Genomic DNA, 18,142 nt, shown 5'->3' with positions numbered 1-18,142 from the left:
ATGCTGAACAAAAGCAAGTAAATCACAATAGCCACAGCAGACAGTGAGTCCTCTGACTAGAAGGTACTCATGATTTATTAATTGTTAATCAATAAAACTTGTTATTGGCTGTAGTGAACTGAGTCAATGATGTTTCTGTATTCCCCATATAATCAAAATGCAGGAAGACTGAATGAAGAACTTGTGCAAGCTATAACAACCCAGTGAAAGCCTTGACCTCTAGCAACTAGAGCAGATTCTGCTGCTTCCTCTGTATTTGTAAACTAAGGAGGGCCATGAATCAGACTTGAGCCCTGGCATATTTTGGCCATTATGTTTAGCTACTTTTACCCTCTGGCTTGATTTTGGCCTATGCCAACTGGTTGTCCCAGAGCTTGGCTGACATAAGGCCTGTTCACAGCTGTCTGTGGGGAAGAAGACTTTGGGCTTAGAAAGCAAAACTGGAAAAAGTTTAACTATGTAGATATGGGCTGTGTGATGCCACTTGATAAGTGGCCAGAGAACAGGTCCAAAAGGAAACTTTAATTTGTACTGTAGATTTATGTACTAGTTTGCTGGCCAGGAGTTGGGACCCTGATCCCACAAGGACAGGCTGCACACAATTGCATATTGGGAGTCATCTTGTTGGTTTGAGTGAGGATTTGCCTGCCATAAAGAATTTACCTTTCTGCAGGGTCAGGGCCAGATTCATCTCATGTAAGTGCAAGTAAGTAGCACATGCTATAAAATCTGAATGCATTTCCTTTTTATGTGAGGGCTGTACGTAATTTTTTTCCCAGACAAGACAGTAAATTACTTGTATACTGACTTCCAGAAGTTATCCAGAGAATGCATTTTAATAGTATTAGTGTGCTTTGCTAATCCCTTGCCTATTTAGCTAGCTTTACTTTATCCTTGCCCCTTATTCTCGGACTTTCCAGACTCTTGTTACAGTGTCCTCATCTTCTTCCCAGTATGCCACTGCTCTTCAGACTGTCTAGATAACCCTGATCAAGTAGGGTGGGCCATGCACAGTGTCTTTAGTTTTTTGTATTTATTCCTACTTGGTCAGTAGCGGTGCTGTAGTTCAGAAAGGATGTTTGCATTTTAAGTATACTTTCTTCTGTGCTAGATACATCCAGAAACATACGATATATCAGAAGATGGCAAGGAATACAGGCTGACAATAGAAAGTAGAATTCCTATTCCTTGCCCTGAATTTAACCAGCTTGAAAGTGACTGTAAAATATCACTAACGTTGAGTACTGTTGATGAAGGTAAGTATTATCCTGCTTTTTAATGTGTTGCATTTTGTATGTTTGTTGTGTTTTTCCAAACATTCCTTCTGGTCTGCTTCTTGGCAGAAGCAGATACATTGTAAAATACCGTAAAATACTTCCTAAAATATTAAAATGTTCACAGACTGTATATTCTATTGTTGAAAGTATGGAAGAATGTGGCCGTAATCCATTAGTAGAAGTAGAAGTAGATTTGGCAACTATGGCTATCAGAGCCACATTGATTTGAATAGACAGAGTACCATAATACTTGCAAAATTTATTATTTAGTTCATTTTTGACCTGTTTTGGAAGTATTGCATATACAGTCATGAAGTTCTCAGTTTTTACAATTATTATCTTTTTCTGTAGTACTTTGTCAAGCCCAAGTCCCACACAAGGGGCACTTGTGAGCCAAGAACCTCACAAGGAGCCTTGCTTATACAGACAGCCATTTTTGTCACATCAGCAAGACTTCTGTGGTTTTAATTTGGCTATCACTGTGGAACGTTAAAGCCATTTTCTTGGGTGTGTGCATGAAGGTGTAGAGAGATGGGTATGCATGACCAAACCCAAGGAAAATGCATAGTTATTTTCATTTATGAACAGAAAAATCTTTGCTATTTGCAAATAAATTAGCATTTATGTTAACAGTAATATAAAAATGTGACCTCTTCAGAGGAAAGATCACTAATGATGTGTTTTCATTAAAACAGGTAAAGAGCAGTTAGGTTTAAACTTGGCTCTTTCTTCTTGTCATGTGGATCTTCTCCAGAAACCCTGCAATAATGGAATCTGTAGTCAAGCTATAATTTATTTCACTGCTGTGACAGACTTTATGCAGGATGGAGACAGAATTACCAGAATTGCTGTTGAACCTATATCCAGTGAGAATTTTCTGTGGAATGGCTATGTTCCAGAAAGCATACAGGTTGAAAATCTTCATGTTAAGCTCTGTAAAACCAACAGGCCAGAAATATGATGTAAATAAGGTTTCTATTTCAATTGTGACATGCTGATCACACCAAGATTTCTAAGCGGTCAATTTTCTCTTGGTTTATTTTTATTCAAATGCTGCATTTTCATTTGGATTAATTTTTTATATATTTGAATATTAATATAATCACTTAGCTTGGTTAAAAAGTATAATATAACCTATTTATTACAAAGTTACTTGTCTCATGATATTAATTTATGTGCCTGAGTCTGTTTATGTCTTAACCTGACATGACTTAACTATGTGCTTCTTTGTTTTGAAGATTACAGTGAAGGATCTACCAACTGCCTACTGTTACTCATTTACTGACCCTCATATAATTACATTTGATGGAAGGTAATCACTGGATTGTTGCTCTTAATTTCAAGATTTTTTTTTTTGTTGTTCTGTTTTAATCTATTCTGGTGATGCAAACTGTAGTTTTCTGTAATTGTGCTGTGTGTTTTAAACTCTTTCTTGGACAGTAATGATAAACATGCTTCTGTTAGTTAAAGCTTGCTAGTATGTTTGTAATATTTATATTTCAAAATATAAGATTTAGGTTGTGCCAAAAAGGGGAAGCAAGTGAACTATTTCCTTTTTCAGAGGAGTATACCATGAGAAGAATGGTGGCTGTACAGTCTGAATATGAAAGATGGAAATATCATTAAGTATGAACAATGATAAAATTAGGCAAAACTGTTCTAATGCAAAAGTGTTTTCAGTCTGCAGCATAGTTTCCATATTTATGGTGTAAGTATCTGAATTCCTGTAAGGATCAAGTTGCTAGAAGCTATCTACTGTCTGTATAACATAGTGCTAGGTTCATTAATGGCATTGACAGCAATTTATTCACTGCTGTCACTTGCACATCACTAAACCTTCTTTCCAAAGTGAAGACAGCTTCCTTAGCCACAGCTGGCATGGTTTTGGTATGCTTCTGTCTTTCTAAGTGTTTCAAATGCATGGAAGGAATCAAAACAACTACAGCTTCCATCTGAGGGACTTGTGTATTCCCTGCTCAACAGAGGCATGTCTTCAAGTGACAGGGTGAGAGGAAGAAGACGTATTGCCTCCAAATAAGGGTGTTCAGCCCACAGCATGGTTCTTCTTGTGAATTTGATAAAGGAATGGAAAAGACAGGTTGTAATGGCTGCTCTGATAGCACTGTGACTCATACTAATAATAAAGTCAGAGGAGTAATGCAGATTTGCAGCTCTTTCTTCAGTAGAAATTATAGGGATGCCTTCAGTGGGCATTTTAACATTCAGTGCATTGTGATCAAGCTTTCTTGTGAAGCGGTGATTTACTGTGATATGTTCTTGCTGGAAGCATGGGGCTTCGGGGAAGGAACTTTATTTTTAATGATAAACAGTGTTGCTAATTTATTTTACAAACTGGGGAAACAAATAGAAAGGGAGCTGTCCCTACTGAATCACAGGTAATCTCGTGCAGTCCCAGCAAGGTGGCCATCTGCAGTTTGTCTGCTGGGCCTTTAAACAGAAAGCAAATCACCATCTTGCAATTAACTATCAAATGCCATTTATAGCCAAGAGGCTGTTAAACTTGCTGCAAAAGTTTTTTTCTTTGTTGTTCCTTTCCTTTCTTATTTTTTTTCCTCCTTCTCACCACTGAATCATTAAATTGGCTATTCTAACCTTGCTTCAGGGAACAGATGGCTAACCCTAAGGGGAAAAAATGGAAGTGACTATTTATGGTTTTCATCTTAAATCATTTTCAAATCTTTGGGAATACTCATTCCCCATCTCCATCTTAATAAAGCAGACCTTTTAAAAAGTATGTGACTTTCTAAATCATTTTTTCAAGGGTACTTGTTCAATCTTCTGCACCTGACCCCCACATGCACACAGTTAAGCGTCTTGCTCTTTCTGTCTGGGTGCATTGCAACAGTAACATAAAGAGTGAGAAGCACCTGTGATTCCCTTTTAAGGTATGCATAAGCACAATTAAAAAGCATCAAAGAATCAAAGTGGCTTTATGGTTACATTTCCATTTGCAAACATTGTCTACATATACTCCACTTGTGACCCTTCTTTACTTCCTTCTTTTTCTGCTGTAGAACAGGTTTGAAATTTTTGATTTAGAGCTTCACAGGAGATACAATGGTGTTTGTTCGGAACAAAGTTGTGCATTGTTTTGTGGGCTGAACTTTTTTTTCTTTTTTTTTTTTTTCCGACGCATGAAAATGAATTGTGGTATCAAAGCCCACCAAATACTATAAATCTGATATAAATCTGATTTAAGGTAAAGTTTCTGACACATGGTAATACTGTTTTATAACCAAAGTGACATCACATGCTTTTCTTTTGATTCCAGACTCTATGACAATTTTAAAACAGGAACATTTGTTCTCTCTAAGAGCATGTCTCGAGATTTTGAAGTTCATGTTCGCCAGTGGGACTGTGGAAGTCTTCACTATCCAGCATCCTGTAACTGTGGCTTTGTAGCCAAAGAAGGGAGTGATATAATTGCATTTGACATGTGCAGTGGTCAGCTACATGAGTCACAGCCACACTTATCCATAATAAGTAGAGACACAACAGGAAGCCATGTCAGAATCACTGAATCTTACCTAGGAAGGAAAGTAACAGTAAGTAAATATTGCTTATGAAGGTAACAGTTACTTCAGCAATTATTTTTACCAGTTCACACCAACTTCAGAACTAAAACATTCTTTAGTTTCTGCAACTAAGCAATAGCATAATGTTTATTTTATGATCATAGTCCTTTAGCCAATGTTTTGCTTGTAAGTGATGGACAGTGTCCTCAAAAGCAAGGATGTGTCAATGTGCACACCTTTCTGGAACAGTGTTGTCAGTCACAATATATGGCCTTTGTGTGGACAGTGCAGTTTTCTGATCTAATATGCACTTATTTAGCAGTTCTAATTTTCTGAAATGGGATTTCTGTGTGCTGTTTGCTTACACCAGTATCATATGGGAAGATAGTGTAGGCACATAATGAAGTATGCCAGGTGACATCCACAGAATTGGAAGTGTAGGTGGTTTCTCTACAGAGTTTGGCCCTCAGATAAAACATCCATGTTTGCTTTTATAATTCCCCGTAGCTTTTCTTTTGTATAAAATTGCCATAGGACTCTACTGAGTTTGAAACAAAGCAGAATTTTAAAATGAAACACTGAATTGCTCTTAATCCTTCTGTTGGTCTGGAAAGCAAGCCATAAAAACAGATATGCCTTTTCAATGTAGATTTGGCTATTAGCATAAGAATACTTTAAATATTTAGCTGTTATCTGAAGACTTCAGATTTTAAATATTAAGATATCATTAGACAATGGAGAAATACAATTTCTTATGTTTTAGAGGTAAAAATACTGAGAAACAGAAAAATTAAGTGACTTACTGAGGTTTGTGCACCATTAATAATAGAAACAGCATTTCAACTTGGAAGTTTAAATCCTCATAACAGCCATACAATTCTCCATGGATTTCCATGAATGATTAGTGTTTCTTTCTCCTTTATGTGGAAAAGAGCATCTTCTCCTTTGGCACAACACTCATCAGCTTTTTATTCTCTCTTTTTTTTTTTTTTTTTTCCTGTGAGTAAAAATGTATCTGAATTGTGTTTTTAATTCTTTAGATTAGTAAATTAAAAATTTCAATTCTCAGTTTATTTTCAAGATAGTAATATTTCTCCTGATCAAGAAGAATTACTGAGCATTGTAGAATAAAATAATGAATATTTGAGACTACTCTAGGCTGTCTAGAACACATAGGGTTGCATCTGCAGGTAGAAAGTTATTCTATTTTAAGCTACTAACACAGAGAATCATGTAGCTGACACAAAGAAAGTGAGAAAGGTGCTCCCCAAAAGTCAATTCACGTTACCAGAATTATCCCTTTACATCTGAAGAGCGAGTGGCCTTTTTTTCTTTGCCCAGCTGATCCTTGATTCCCTGTAGTTTTGTAGTCATTGACCTTCTACAGTATATCTGATAATGATGGATGAAGCTTATTGACCTGTAGTGCACCATCTAGCTGCTTGCTAAGACTGAGATGCATTGGATTTGCATTTACAGCATTTCTCTAGAAGAAGAAACAACAAAATTTGTCAGATTTAGAATAGTTAGAGCCAAAATTTAATGGGATAACTTGGTATGGCTGGCTTTGCAAATTGTTCCTTGGCAACAAACATACTTGATTTTATTAGGTAACTTAAAAGTCATGCTTCTCACAATGATATCATCAATCTCTTTTTAGGTTTTGTTTTCTTCTGGAGCTTTTGTTCGTGCTGATGTGAGTGAATGGGGGATGAGCATAACACTTCGGGCACCCAGTTCAGATTACAGAAATACAATGGGACTCTGTGGCACCTTTGACGGAATTGCAGAGAATGACTATCACACTGCCAGTGGGGTGGAAATCCCAAACAATTCTAATGCTCCTTTTTCTTTTATTAAGGAATGGAGGTAACAAAACACTTCTGTTTCAATCAAACATCATCGGTTTTGGTTCAGCTTTGCCCTTGTGCTGTTTAAAAACTTGTTGAAATTAAAAAAAAAAAATCCTTCCAACTTTTTAAGTTAAAATCAGAGTAAATCCAGACTGAAGTGCCAAATTAGTATTTACATACTAAGTGTGATGTAAGATTAGTTTGAGCAGGTTTTGAACGAAATATCAGAAAAGATCTGTTTTCCTAAACTATTTTATTAAAGTTATTCTTATGGGTTTTGTGATTTAACTGGGGTCCATAATCATAGCTGTATATTGCAGATTCTGTAATCAATCCTGTAGAAGTATGAAACAACAAAAAGTAAAACAAGCTCTGATTCTTTATGAGGAAAAAAAATGGTCAAGGAAATTGAGATACAGATTCTTCTTTTTGTTTCTTCTGTAGAATTCCACCAGGAGATAGCTTGTTTGACAGGATACCACCTTCTTTACCATATTCTAGGAAAACAGCCTTTTGTGACTGCACACTTGAAGTTGCTGGATTATATCAATCAGTGAATAAACTAGAGGCACTCTCTAAATCAGAACTTTCTCTGTCTTGCAAAGAAAGTGAAAATGGAAGATTTCTTTCTTTGATACCAGGACTGGATGTCACTGCTGAGTATCTCAGTTCTGTTGAGCTTGTCAGAGGCTTAAAGAAACGTTCACCTGCACATGAAATGGATTCCTCTACACTTCTGCAGAGGGAGGATAATCGAACCATACTTCACAAAACTTTATTAGTAAACACACGTGTGTCTGCAACCTCACAGGTCAGTTCTGGTGCAGCAAGAGAAGAAACTTCAAGATCAGGAATGAAAATAATTTCTCCCAGTTACAGTAGTAATCTTCAGGAAAGTCAATCTATTACAAGTAGAGGGAAGCGCCAAAATTATTATGAATATCATCCAGTATTTCTATTCCAACGTCTTAGCCAAACAGACTTGGAGGGCTACAGGTACTTTTTCCCAGAGGACCATGCCACTGACACAGACCAGAAGTTTCTTCCTTCTTGGCCCACACCTTCTGGGCTCACTGAGTCTAGAGCTTTGGGACTGTGCCAGCAAGCAATAGCCAATTCCAGTATAGGAAGATCTTGTGGTGGCCTTCTTGGCAGGCGAATAGAAGATGCAATCAGTATGTGTATTAAAGATTTGCTGCTTAAAGATGACCTCAGATGGGCAGAAGCTTCTTTAGCTCTTCTAGAGAATGAATGTGAAAAGCGAGTTTTAGAAGAAATAAATGACAACCAACAGGAGCTTCAAGGTTCTATTGAGAACCTACTTATTGCACTGAAATGTCCCAGTCTCTGTAGTGGTAATGGAGAATGTACAGACTGGGGTTGTGCCTGCTTTAAAGGCTATGGTTCATATGACTGCAGCATACTATCTGGTAAGTGGGAAAAGCAATGAGATCTCCTTAACATTTTCCATATTTGTACAACATCTTGCTGCCTTTCTCTCCTGCTTTTTATACACTGGCAGTCCCCCTATCGTGGGACTGTGTTCAGCAGTCTAGTTCCAATTTAATACAGCCGTTATTGTTCTCTATTCAGCCTTCTTGTTTCCCAAGGGCAAAACGTGGGCTTAGTTTCTGGTGTGTCAGATTTTAAAAAATTACGACTCAGTTTGCAATCCAGAGTACTGCCTCAAGAGATTACCGTGTTTCCGCATGCTGCCTTCTTCAAGAAAGATCTGATGTATACTCCTGCGGTCCTGTTTATTAACTGCAAGTGGGATGTTTTTGGTGGCTATATGTCTGTAAGCTAACTGTTAAATGTGGTGGAAACAGAATTGATGGTGAAGAAAGAGGTATAGCAAATAGAGATGGGCAGGGTTTTTTCAGTAAAAAAAGAGAGTGATTGAAAATGCAGGTAAGCAGCTACACTATAAAAATACGAGAAGTACTAGAAAATGTGCAACACTTTCAAATAAAAAAAAATATTTTGTTTTGCAATAGCATTTTTGTTTTAGTATCCTATTTCCACTTCTAAAAAGAAGTGGAAAAAAGAAGAGGGTAATAAAAATAAATATTAGCTTCCCCTTTAAATCAAATAAGTTAATTTTACTTCCAAAAAAATCTGAATATTCTAATTTTTGTAAGTTTAGTTCATGAACTAACCTCTACCTGCGATGTTTTTTTTTTTGATATTTAAACAAAAAATTCCGATTATAAATTACTGTATAATTCTAGTCTTTCCAATTCTTATTAGAGTCTGAGTTTCAATTATATTTTATACTGCAAGTGTGATGTAAGAACCGTAGATGAAAAAACAACCCACTTATTCACAAGTGTATATTATGGCATGAATGTTTTTTCTGCTTTATGATACTGAAGTTCCAAGAGAAGAGAAAAAGTCTAGCTTTAAAGCTAAAACTCATTTTAACAACACAAAATGTTTCTGTTTGTACCTTTCATCAACCATTTCCAGGTTTTATTGTTCACATAGTTTACTAAGTTAGATAGATAAAGAAACATACTGCTTAAAGTAAATGCATATGAATGAGTTCAATATATTTACCTTCATTTTATAACCTCTACTTTGAAGACCAGGCTCCAGAAATTACGGAACTGGAAAATGCTGGGCTATGTGATATTCGACAGTATGACTGCACATCAGTGAGAGTTTTTGGACATGGCTTCAGGGAGTCATCAAGTCTGAAGTGTGAAATTATCAAGTTGCAGGTAGATCTCATTGTACGGTAACAATTATGTTTAAACTTCTCAGCAAATGAGCAAAAACTGTCTGACATCTACTAATCATTTGTGTGTACAACCTAATGCTTTAGTAGAAACTAAAAGCAGAAGCACTGAATACTTTGCAGCAGACACTCAAGTCTTTGCAAGATTGCTATTTCCTCAATGATAAGAGAAATAGGAAACATAATGGGAATGTTCAGCAGCTAAGAGGGAGATAACAGCATACAGCAGCTATCCATCAGGAAAGGGCAAGGGCAGACCTATTAGTAGCAACCAGTACATTACCAGTACATTGTTGTTCATTTTTCTTTTTTTTTTTCTTTTTTCTTTTTTTTTCTTTTATTAAGTGCTTACGGAGAGAAAGTGAAGTACCACTTCTTTGAAAAAGGACAGCAAGGTTAAAGACATTACTAGATTTCTGTCTCAAATCTAATGCTCAAAATAGCCCTGTTATAAACATAATAAATCTGTTACAAAAAGGGAAAGACATTTTTGATGTGTTGTCCATTTCCCTGGGGTAGAATGCCATGGCTATTTAATAATATGTTGGTTCTATACCCCAGGTTTGAACATGAGATTAAGAATACTGCACTGCAAAGTAAGAGGAGTCTGTACAGACAGAATGCTGTTACTCAGAATTTGCCCAAGGGAAAATTACAAGCTGTTTACAAGTGTTAGCCTGAAATGAACAATCTGTAATTACAAGTTTTTACATCATGTTAGACATGAGAATAAAAAAGCAAAAAGCTTCCAAGTAAAACCAGATTTCACTGATGTGACGTACTGGGGGAGGGGATGGCAAAAGGAGAAACATTCAACGGGAAACTTCTGTCCCTGACACAGAAAAAAAACATCTTTCCTTAGGTAGTGGATACTGAAGTTATTTAAAGTTGTATTTGAAAGATTAAGTAATATGGGCTATAGATTTTTTTTTTCCTTAGCACAATATGTATTCACTCATTTGCAAGTTGGCTTGAAATGAGAAAGTTGAGAGTACGTTTACACTCCATTAGGTTAAAAGACTTTTAGACCACGCTCACAGTGAGACAATTATTGGGAGTTCACTTGTCACAGCTTGAAATGTCTCAGTCTTAACTCATGGCGAGATACTCTGGTATAACGTTCTTTGTGGTAGAATACTTGGTTCCTAACTAGCCAAACCTCCTAGTTAATCACTTTTATTGATGATCTTCTTACTGTCAAGAGCCAGGTTAGAAAGTGAACAACACTGATATTATCTGAAATTAAGGAAGAGGCTGGGAGGTATTTTGTTTTGTTTTGTTTCTTGAAAATACCACAGAAAGGTGGTTTGTTTTTTAATTTTCAGGCTCACGTAATGATGGTTTTATGCAAATGCCAGTGGAGTCACAACAGTATGGAACTCCTTGTATTTTGAGATAAACTTAAATGATCAAAATTTCACAGAAGAAGCATTTTGGCAGAATTTAGAGCCAATACACACTGAAATAATCATTTTTAATATTTTCACTTTTGAAAGATTAAATCAAATCCATTGTCCATGGACTGGCCTACCATGTTAGAAAGGATGTAGGCCTTGTGCATTCATGATGCTAAAAGAGGGGATTCAGAGAAGTCTGTATTGGAATACCTCAGAGATGAAGTAATGTATGTTTCTTGGTAGGGGTTTGGGTAGAACATGGCCAAGGAGCCTATAATTACACAGATCCAGAATTTTCTTAGATTTTGTACAGGATAAGAGTGCGTTTAAACCCCCAAAATAAAAATACAGGTTTAGTTTTTTCTTATTTACGTAGAAATTTTTTTCTTTCTTTTTTTTTTTTTTTTTTTTGTATGGTTAATATGTTTCTGAAAAAAATATCTGAATGTGCTTCCAGCTAATAACAAAAGGTTTCTGTAGGAAAAGACTGCATCATATTTTGAAGGTTAAATGCTTTCAGAAACACCTACTTAGAAATATTGAGTTGTTACATTTTTAAGTCACCCTTGCCATGAATTTCTTAACTCAGTATAGGATGAAAGAAAAAAAGATTGGTTTGAACAGCAATAGTTCATGTCTTTTCAGGTTTTTTATTTTTTGTATGGGACTATTTTTCTGTTAGTAAAAATGCAAGGCCATGTTTCCCATTTCAGGATAGGGATTAAGTAAATGTCTCAATTGCTTCCAAACTGAAAAAAGTAGCCAGCACTGTAAAACCTAGTTAAGCTCAAAAGAATTTTGAACTTGCTGTTCTCTTGATTCTTAGTCTGCCTAAGTATTTTCAATATGCTTTACCCTGCTTCCTATTGCAATCAATACTTCAATCAAATATTACCATCCCTATTTTGTTATCTTGGTCTCTCAAGATGTGGATGACTTGCCCTCGCTGTAATTTAGAAGTCTACAGGGATTAATGGTGTAATCTATTGGCTTGTGCAGGGGTTCAGTGGCTAACTGCCAGTATCGCCTGGCACCTAAAATTATAGCGGAGCCCTGCCAAAACCTCATTGGTTGATTTTACTAAAGCTTGTCCTCTCCTGGGAGCAGGGATGGAGAGGGATAAAGGCACTGATACAGTGGATTAGTGCTACTAGAGGATCACCCTCCCGTTAATCTCCAGATGCAAGCACTCCTCTTCTTCAGTAAGGCCATGCCAAGTACCATGCACCAGGGAAGACTTCTCAGCCTCTTCTCCCACAAGAACAGGCTAGAAATCTAGTTGTGAGAAAAAAAATTGGCATTTAATATTTCCCACAACATTCTAATCCAGAGATAGTAGACACATTGAAACACTACGCAATACTTTTATTTATTTATTTTATTTATTTGTTTGTTTGTTTTTTCCTGATTAAAAATATTTTCATATTGCATTTCACTGAAAAACAGATTCTCTGTCCTAAAATTTAGTATAGTGATAGCCAATGGATTCCTGGAGAACCTCTAACTATGTCAGCTGCCTTCCAAAATGCCAGGACCGTTGACTGCCAGTTACCAAATGATGGCCAGCAGTCTGATGCCATGGATCTGGTTGATGATAAACCCATTGCCTGGTGGCAAATAAAGGTAGTTGTAGAAATTTCAAATATTCACTTACAGATAAGATAAAAAATATATATTTTAATATATAAAAATATCTGATAATATTTATAATATTTATATTTAATAATTTTTAATATATATATATAAATATCTGTTAATATCTGTAAAGATAAAAATATATTCCATAGATGCTCTCTTTTCTTTAATGGTACTGTGGGTAGAACTCATTTTGCTTTAACTTGTGGTCTCATTTTTGTCACCTAAGCTTAAACATTGAGTGCCATTTGAGAGTGAAGTCCTGCAAGGGAACTGTCCACTCTAAAGGGGTAGATATGACCTAGAATCTACAGAGGCACACATCATTCAAGAGCAGAAGGCAAGAGCCTTCTGTGCATATCAAATTATGTCAGACATGTTTATGGAAGAAATTAGTTGAGCCCAGTCTGCCTGTACTCCCCCTGTACTCGGCTCTGGTGAGGCCGCACCTCGAGTACTGTGTTCAGTTTTGGGCCCCTCGCTACAAGAAGGACATCGAGGTGCTTGAGCGGGTCCAAAGAAGGGCGACGAAGCTGGTGAGGGGCCTGGAGAGCAAGTCCTATGAGGAGCGGCTGAAGGAGCTGGGCTTGTTCAGCCTAGAGAAGAGGAGGCTCAGGGGTGACCTTATTGCTCTGTATAAGTACATTAAAGGAGGCTGTAGCGAGGTGGGGGTTGGTCTGTTCTCCCATGTGCCTGGTGACAGGACGAGGGGGAATGGGCTAAAGTTACGCCAGGGGAGTTTTAGGTTAGATGTTAGGAAGAATTTCTTTACTGAAAGGGTTGTTAGGCACTGGAACGGGCTGCCCAGGGAGGTGGTGGAGTCACCATCCCTGGAAGTCTTCAAAAGACGTTTAGATGTAGAGCTTAGGGATATGGTTTAGTGGGGACTGTTAGTGTTAGGTCAGAGGTTGGACTCGATGATCTTGAGGTCTCTTCCAACCTAGAAATTCTGTGATTCTGTGATTCTGTGCATGCACAAGTGTCTGTTAGAGGTAGACATCTTGACTCAATAAGGTCAACAGAGCCTAGAAATTATTCGGTCTACCATAATGTAAACACAGATCTGTGGTCAGTTAAGTATCTGCCTTGACTTACTGACAGGATTGATTAGATTTCTGCTACTGTGAGAGTTTAAAAAGATAAATGTAATGTCTATCACTGAGTTGAATCCCATGCTAGCAATCTGTGCTGGTGACATGTTGATACCTATATGGGTTAATCCATTTTCACTCTACATCTTGCAGATTTCTAATGACGGATTCATTTATAGCAACTCTAAAACAATGATTATATATGATGGAGCCTGTCAGACATGTGAATCACAGGAATCTGGGTTATGTACGCTAAAGGTATATATGCCATTATTCTGTGTTTAGTATGAAAATATGCATCTCTTCAGATAGAAAAAAATCATACCCTGTTTACAGCAGGATTTTTTTTTCTTTTCACAGAAATAAAAAATACAGAAAGAGAAGCTCAGGTAGAGCAATTTTTGAACAAACAAACAAGAACAAACAAAAAAAAACCCACAAACTCTATATAATACCAAATAAAATCATTCTGTCAGTTGTTTAGTTCTAACAGTAGTGGAAATGTAAGATAGATTAGATTTTATTTGACACTTAAAAAAATTACAAATACAAATCCTGTGCTTCTGTGATTTACTGTTTGACAACAATTAATGAATCACATTGTCATTTCTATAAAAGGAGAAAACATGCAACATAGATGGACTCTGTTATGGTGAAGGTGACACAAATCCAACCAGCCCTTGCTTACTGTGCAGACCTGACATCTCAAGGTTAACGTGGTCAGTTGTTGAAAGTAAGTTCTAAATAGCTGTTTTTTTTTTTTTTTTTTTTTTTAAGTACCAAGAAGTTTTGAAACTAAGAAGTTTCAAAATCTGTGGAAGTACTGAAATTTTGAGTTTAACTACTTAAGAGTTTTAGATAAGGCACTATTTTTTCTTGTGATTTGATCTTGGTTTTCATCTTACATTTCTCCTAATTTCTGAAAAAGATGTTTTCTTTTCTAGACTAGTCTTGTCAATTTGTGTTTTGTTTTTTGCCCTTTTTACTACTATTCAACTGCTGAAATTTAACAGCTCTTTAAGCCTAATTAGCCGGCTACCGTCTTTTGATTTTTGGAACAGCTATGTCCACAAATGTTTATCTTCAACATTTAGGAATAAAAGATACTTTCCAACAATCAGATACATGTTCTTCAGTGTTATTTTTTTCATTATTTGAATGGATAGCCTACATATGAAGAATTTTGTCATAGGAAAATTCAGACTAGAAGGGGTCTCAGGATACTATCAACTCCATCCTCCTGCTTAGAGCTATTCTTTTCATATCACCTTATGTGAAAACTCATAGTGAAAGAAGGTAGCTATATCCTTGTTCCAAAAGAATGAAATGTGAACTCCTGCAGCAGCTGGGGAATCAAGGGATTTCCATGTTAGATCCCTAGACTATAATTCAGTATTACCAAAGTCAGAAATGGGAGAAGAATGTAAAACAGGTCACTTCACTGGAAACCTTAATTTAATAATCTTAATCCCCTTCCTACATCCCAGCTGCAAAACCTACACTCTCCCCCGGCTCCTGCTTCTCCTCAGTTCCCTGACCTTTCCTGATCTTTCACTGACCTTGTACTGGTGTTGGTGGTTTTGCCTGCTTATTTTCACCTGGTGTCTTTAGAGCTCTGAAGTGAGTAAGCTGTGTGGTTGAAACTTCAGCCCGTTCCCAAGTAGTGCTTAACAATGTCTGTTCCTTTATTAACAAAAACACCAATCAACTCTGAGTTTCATGGCTTTCTGTACTTTGATCTGCAAACTGTAAGTCTTCATAGTTAAAACAGTGTTTAATTTCAATAAAATCCCAGTTCTTTTTGTGTGTAGATGCAATGCATTTTTACAAGCCCTTGAATAAAGTAATTTTTTGTTAATTAATGTTGTCACATCTATAATGAAAATGTCTACTCTTTTTGCTGTGCCTTTCAAATAATATTAGAATTTATAGAAATAATCACATATGACTTTCTTAACAGAAGTTTATGTTCATTTTTTATTTTTATAAGTATGTTGCTTAAAGGGGAAAATATCTCTTTTGTTACAGACAACCAACCTCCAGAGCTTGAAACTTTTCAGGATATGCTGCAGACTTTTTATGGAGAAGACTTTGTATATCAGTTCTTGGCTTCAGATCCAGAGGGCTCTGCTATTCTTTTCACATTGGAGTCTGGTCCTGAAGGTGCCAGTCTTTCCCCATCAGGTCTCCTGTTGTGGAAAGCTGTGTCAAAGAATCCCCATAAATTAACATTTTCTTTGACAGATGACTGCAATGCGGAGACTAAGGTAGAAATAGAGGTAATTAATTTTATAGTAAAAAGACACATGCTAGTAAGATGTTTACAATACCTAATTACAAAGTCATTGGTAGTTCATAAAAAGAGAAAACTGTCTTATTGGGCATGTCTTGTAGGTCAGGGTAAAATCGTGTGATTGCCTAAATAATGGCTCATGTGTGACAAACATTAATTTCCCACCTGGAAGTGGAAGATACCTCTGTGTGTGTGTGGCTGGATTTGAAGGTGATCTCTGTCAAGTGAATACTGATGACTGTAAACTTAACCAGTGTGGTATTGGCAGATGTGTGGATGGAATAAACAGCTATTACTGTGAATGTCCACCTGAACTTCAAGGTAAACTACTACTTTATTTACACACATTTATCACACTTAGTGATAAATAGGAGTTTTTAATTTCATGTCTGATTATTTTTAATTTTTTGATTGAAAAGAGCTTACTGTTTCTATGAAGAAATTTTAAAGTCTTGTGATTTATGATATACTTCAAGATTTTTCTTGCATGAATGCAATGGTAGATTATAGTGAAAGAACAAGTGATTATGAGAGCAAATTTTCCATGTTTTCCTCTGGTGAACATGGTGAAATAGGAGTGGTGGGTTTGGTTACAGTGTGGTTTCTCCCATGCCTGCAGATAAAACAGTTCACAGAGCCCATCCTCTTCATTTTGCTTAATAAGCAAGATATTTGGCATATGATGGAAAAACATGCATAGCAAACCTAGTCATCTGTACACAGTAGATGTACTGAAATACTTTGATGTACTTAATAGATACACTTTTTTGTGTTCATCATCTGCATACACTGTGTTTTTATCACTTATAGACATATTGTCAAAGTCTGGTAACAATATCATGAAAGTATGTATTTGAATGCAGGTAAAAATTGTCAGGATGATGTAGATGAATGCCTTTCCAGTCCTTGCTTTCCTGGAGTATTTTGCTTCAACACTTTTGGTTCTTATTATTGTGGTCCATGCCCAAATAACCTACATGGAGATGGGAAGTCCTGTTACGGTAAAATGATCTATTTTTCAGAAGAATGCTATTATCTGACTGTAAAATATCTTTGGTTGTGCTATATATTCTGAGTAACTTAGAAATGCTCAGTAACTGGCAAAAAAAAATGATTCTTTCTCTGACTGTTGACTGCTGGGATCAAATTTCAGTTGTTCATGACATTGGAAGGCAGTGGGTCACATAGTAAAACCTTTTTTTTCAGGAGATTAGAAAAAAATAGCTGCAAAATATCCAAAAATGTTTATCTAAAACTAGAATGGCATGTGATGTATTTTTTTTTCTGCATTATTTTCATAATATGAGTAGTTGTTGACAAAACACTTTCCTAAGACTGTTTAACATAGAACTGTTTATTCAAAGCAAGACAGTTGCAAAATAAGGTGCCGAAACATTTATTTTCTGTCTATTGAGCAAGTCCTGAATAACTTGTATTTTTAAAACACTCAACTGAAAACCTTCAACAATTTTTACTCTTCACCTGCTTTCTAAATTTTGGGTTATTTTATGTACTAAAGCTTTGCAATTTATTTGCTGTTGAAACAAAAGTGACTATTACCGTTCCTCCTCATCTGTTGTTTTTAGAAACCTTTGAAGACATTTCTGCTGAAAGAAAGGATTCCACAGGAGAAGTTGAAGGTAATAAAGGTGATTTTTTTTTAATGAAAATAGTGAAATTTCTGATTCATACTGATAAGAATATAGCTGGAAAATTAAAGGCTTGAGTAAGTTTTATTTTACTCACTTTTATTTCTCAGTTTTAATTTAATTAATTACTTGGTGTTGCATTCCTATTTCTGATCTTACAAATGACACTGAAATGTCAATATCAACAAATCCCTTAGGTCTGTCAAGTCATTTCATTGACAGGGTGATGTATGACATTCTTTCTGTTGCCTTTTGTTTTTGTGACTAACCACAGACATACAATAGGTAACATGGGGATAGGGACATCTGTTATATGAGATAAGCAAAAGTTTACGGCATTATGTTGAATGCCATTTTCATACTTCAACTCAAAAGAAAGGTGAAGGATATGGCAAATGGATGTCCTTAATTCCAAATTCTGTAAATGCTCTTGCTGGCATTTCCAGATCTGTGCCTGCTGGGGCTTTATTCACAGGGAATTCTCATTGGGTGTCTTTTCCCTTTATCACTGGCATGTTAGCAGGGCACGAGGAATGTTCTCTCACTAATTTCCAGTGCTGGATAATTCTTTATCAACTGCAAAATCGGTTTTTACTTTTCAGCAAATAAAAATAAATAAATAAATAGATCATAGAAATAGCACTTCGCAATAAGATTTGAGGAAGTTTAAC

General features: G+C 36.2%; 1 protein-coding gene across 1 annotated transcript in view; it reads left to right on the top strand.

Moving 5' to 3' along the window:
* VWDE (von Willebrand factor D and EGF domains) overlaps positions 1–18,142 on the top strand; it is a 48,303-nt gene that overhangs the window by 13,739 nt on the left and 16,422 nt on the right. Inside the window, exons 6-19 of the mRNA XM_068674049.1 lie at positions 1,112–1,256; positions 1,973–2,187; positions 2,516–2,589; positions 4,570–4,843; positions 6,474–6,682; positions 7,111–8,096; positions 9,253–9,389; positions 12,271–12,426; positions 13,683–13,787; positions 14,148–14,262; positions 15,558–15,808; positions 15,924–16,143; positions 16,686–16,823; positions 17,409–17,462. Of these exons, the coding sequence (XP_068530150.1) occupies positions 1,112–1,256; positions 1,973–2,187; positions 2,516–2,589; positions 4,570–4,843; positions 6,474–6,682; positions 7,111–8,096; positions 9,253–9,389; positions 12,271–12,426; positions 13,683–13,787; positions 14,148–14,262; positions 15,558–15,808; positions 15,924–16,143; positions 16,686–16,823; positions 17,409–17,462 (3,079 nt within the window). The remainder of the gene's footprint in view (positions 1–1,111; positions 1,257–1,972; positions 2,188–2,515; positions 2,590–4,569; positions 4,844–6,473; positions 6,683–7,110; positions 8,097–9,252; positions 9,390–12,270; positions 12,427–13,682; positions 13,788–14,147; positions 14,263–15,557; positions 15,809–15,923; positions 16,144–16,685; positions 16,824–17,408; positions 17,463–18,142) is intronic.

This window comes from Anas acuta, chromosome 2 (genome assembly GCF_963932015.1).
Source record: "Anas acuta chromosome 2, bAnaAcu1.1, whole genome shotgun sequence".
Lineage (NCBI taxonomy): Eukaryota > Metazoa > Chordata > Aves > Anseriformes > Anatidae > Anas > Anas acuta.
The sequence above is the reverse complement of the archived record's forward strand: the minus strand, read 5'-3'. Positions and strand labels throughout refer to the sequence as shown.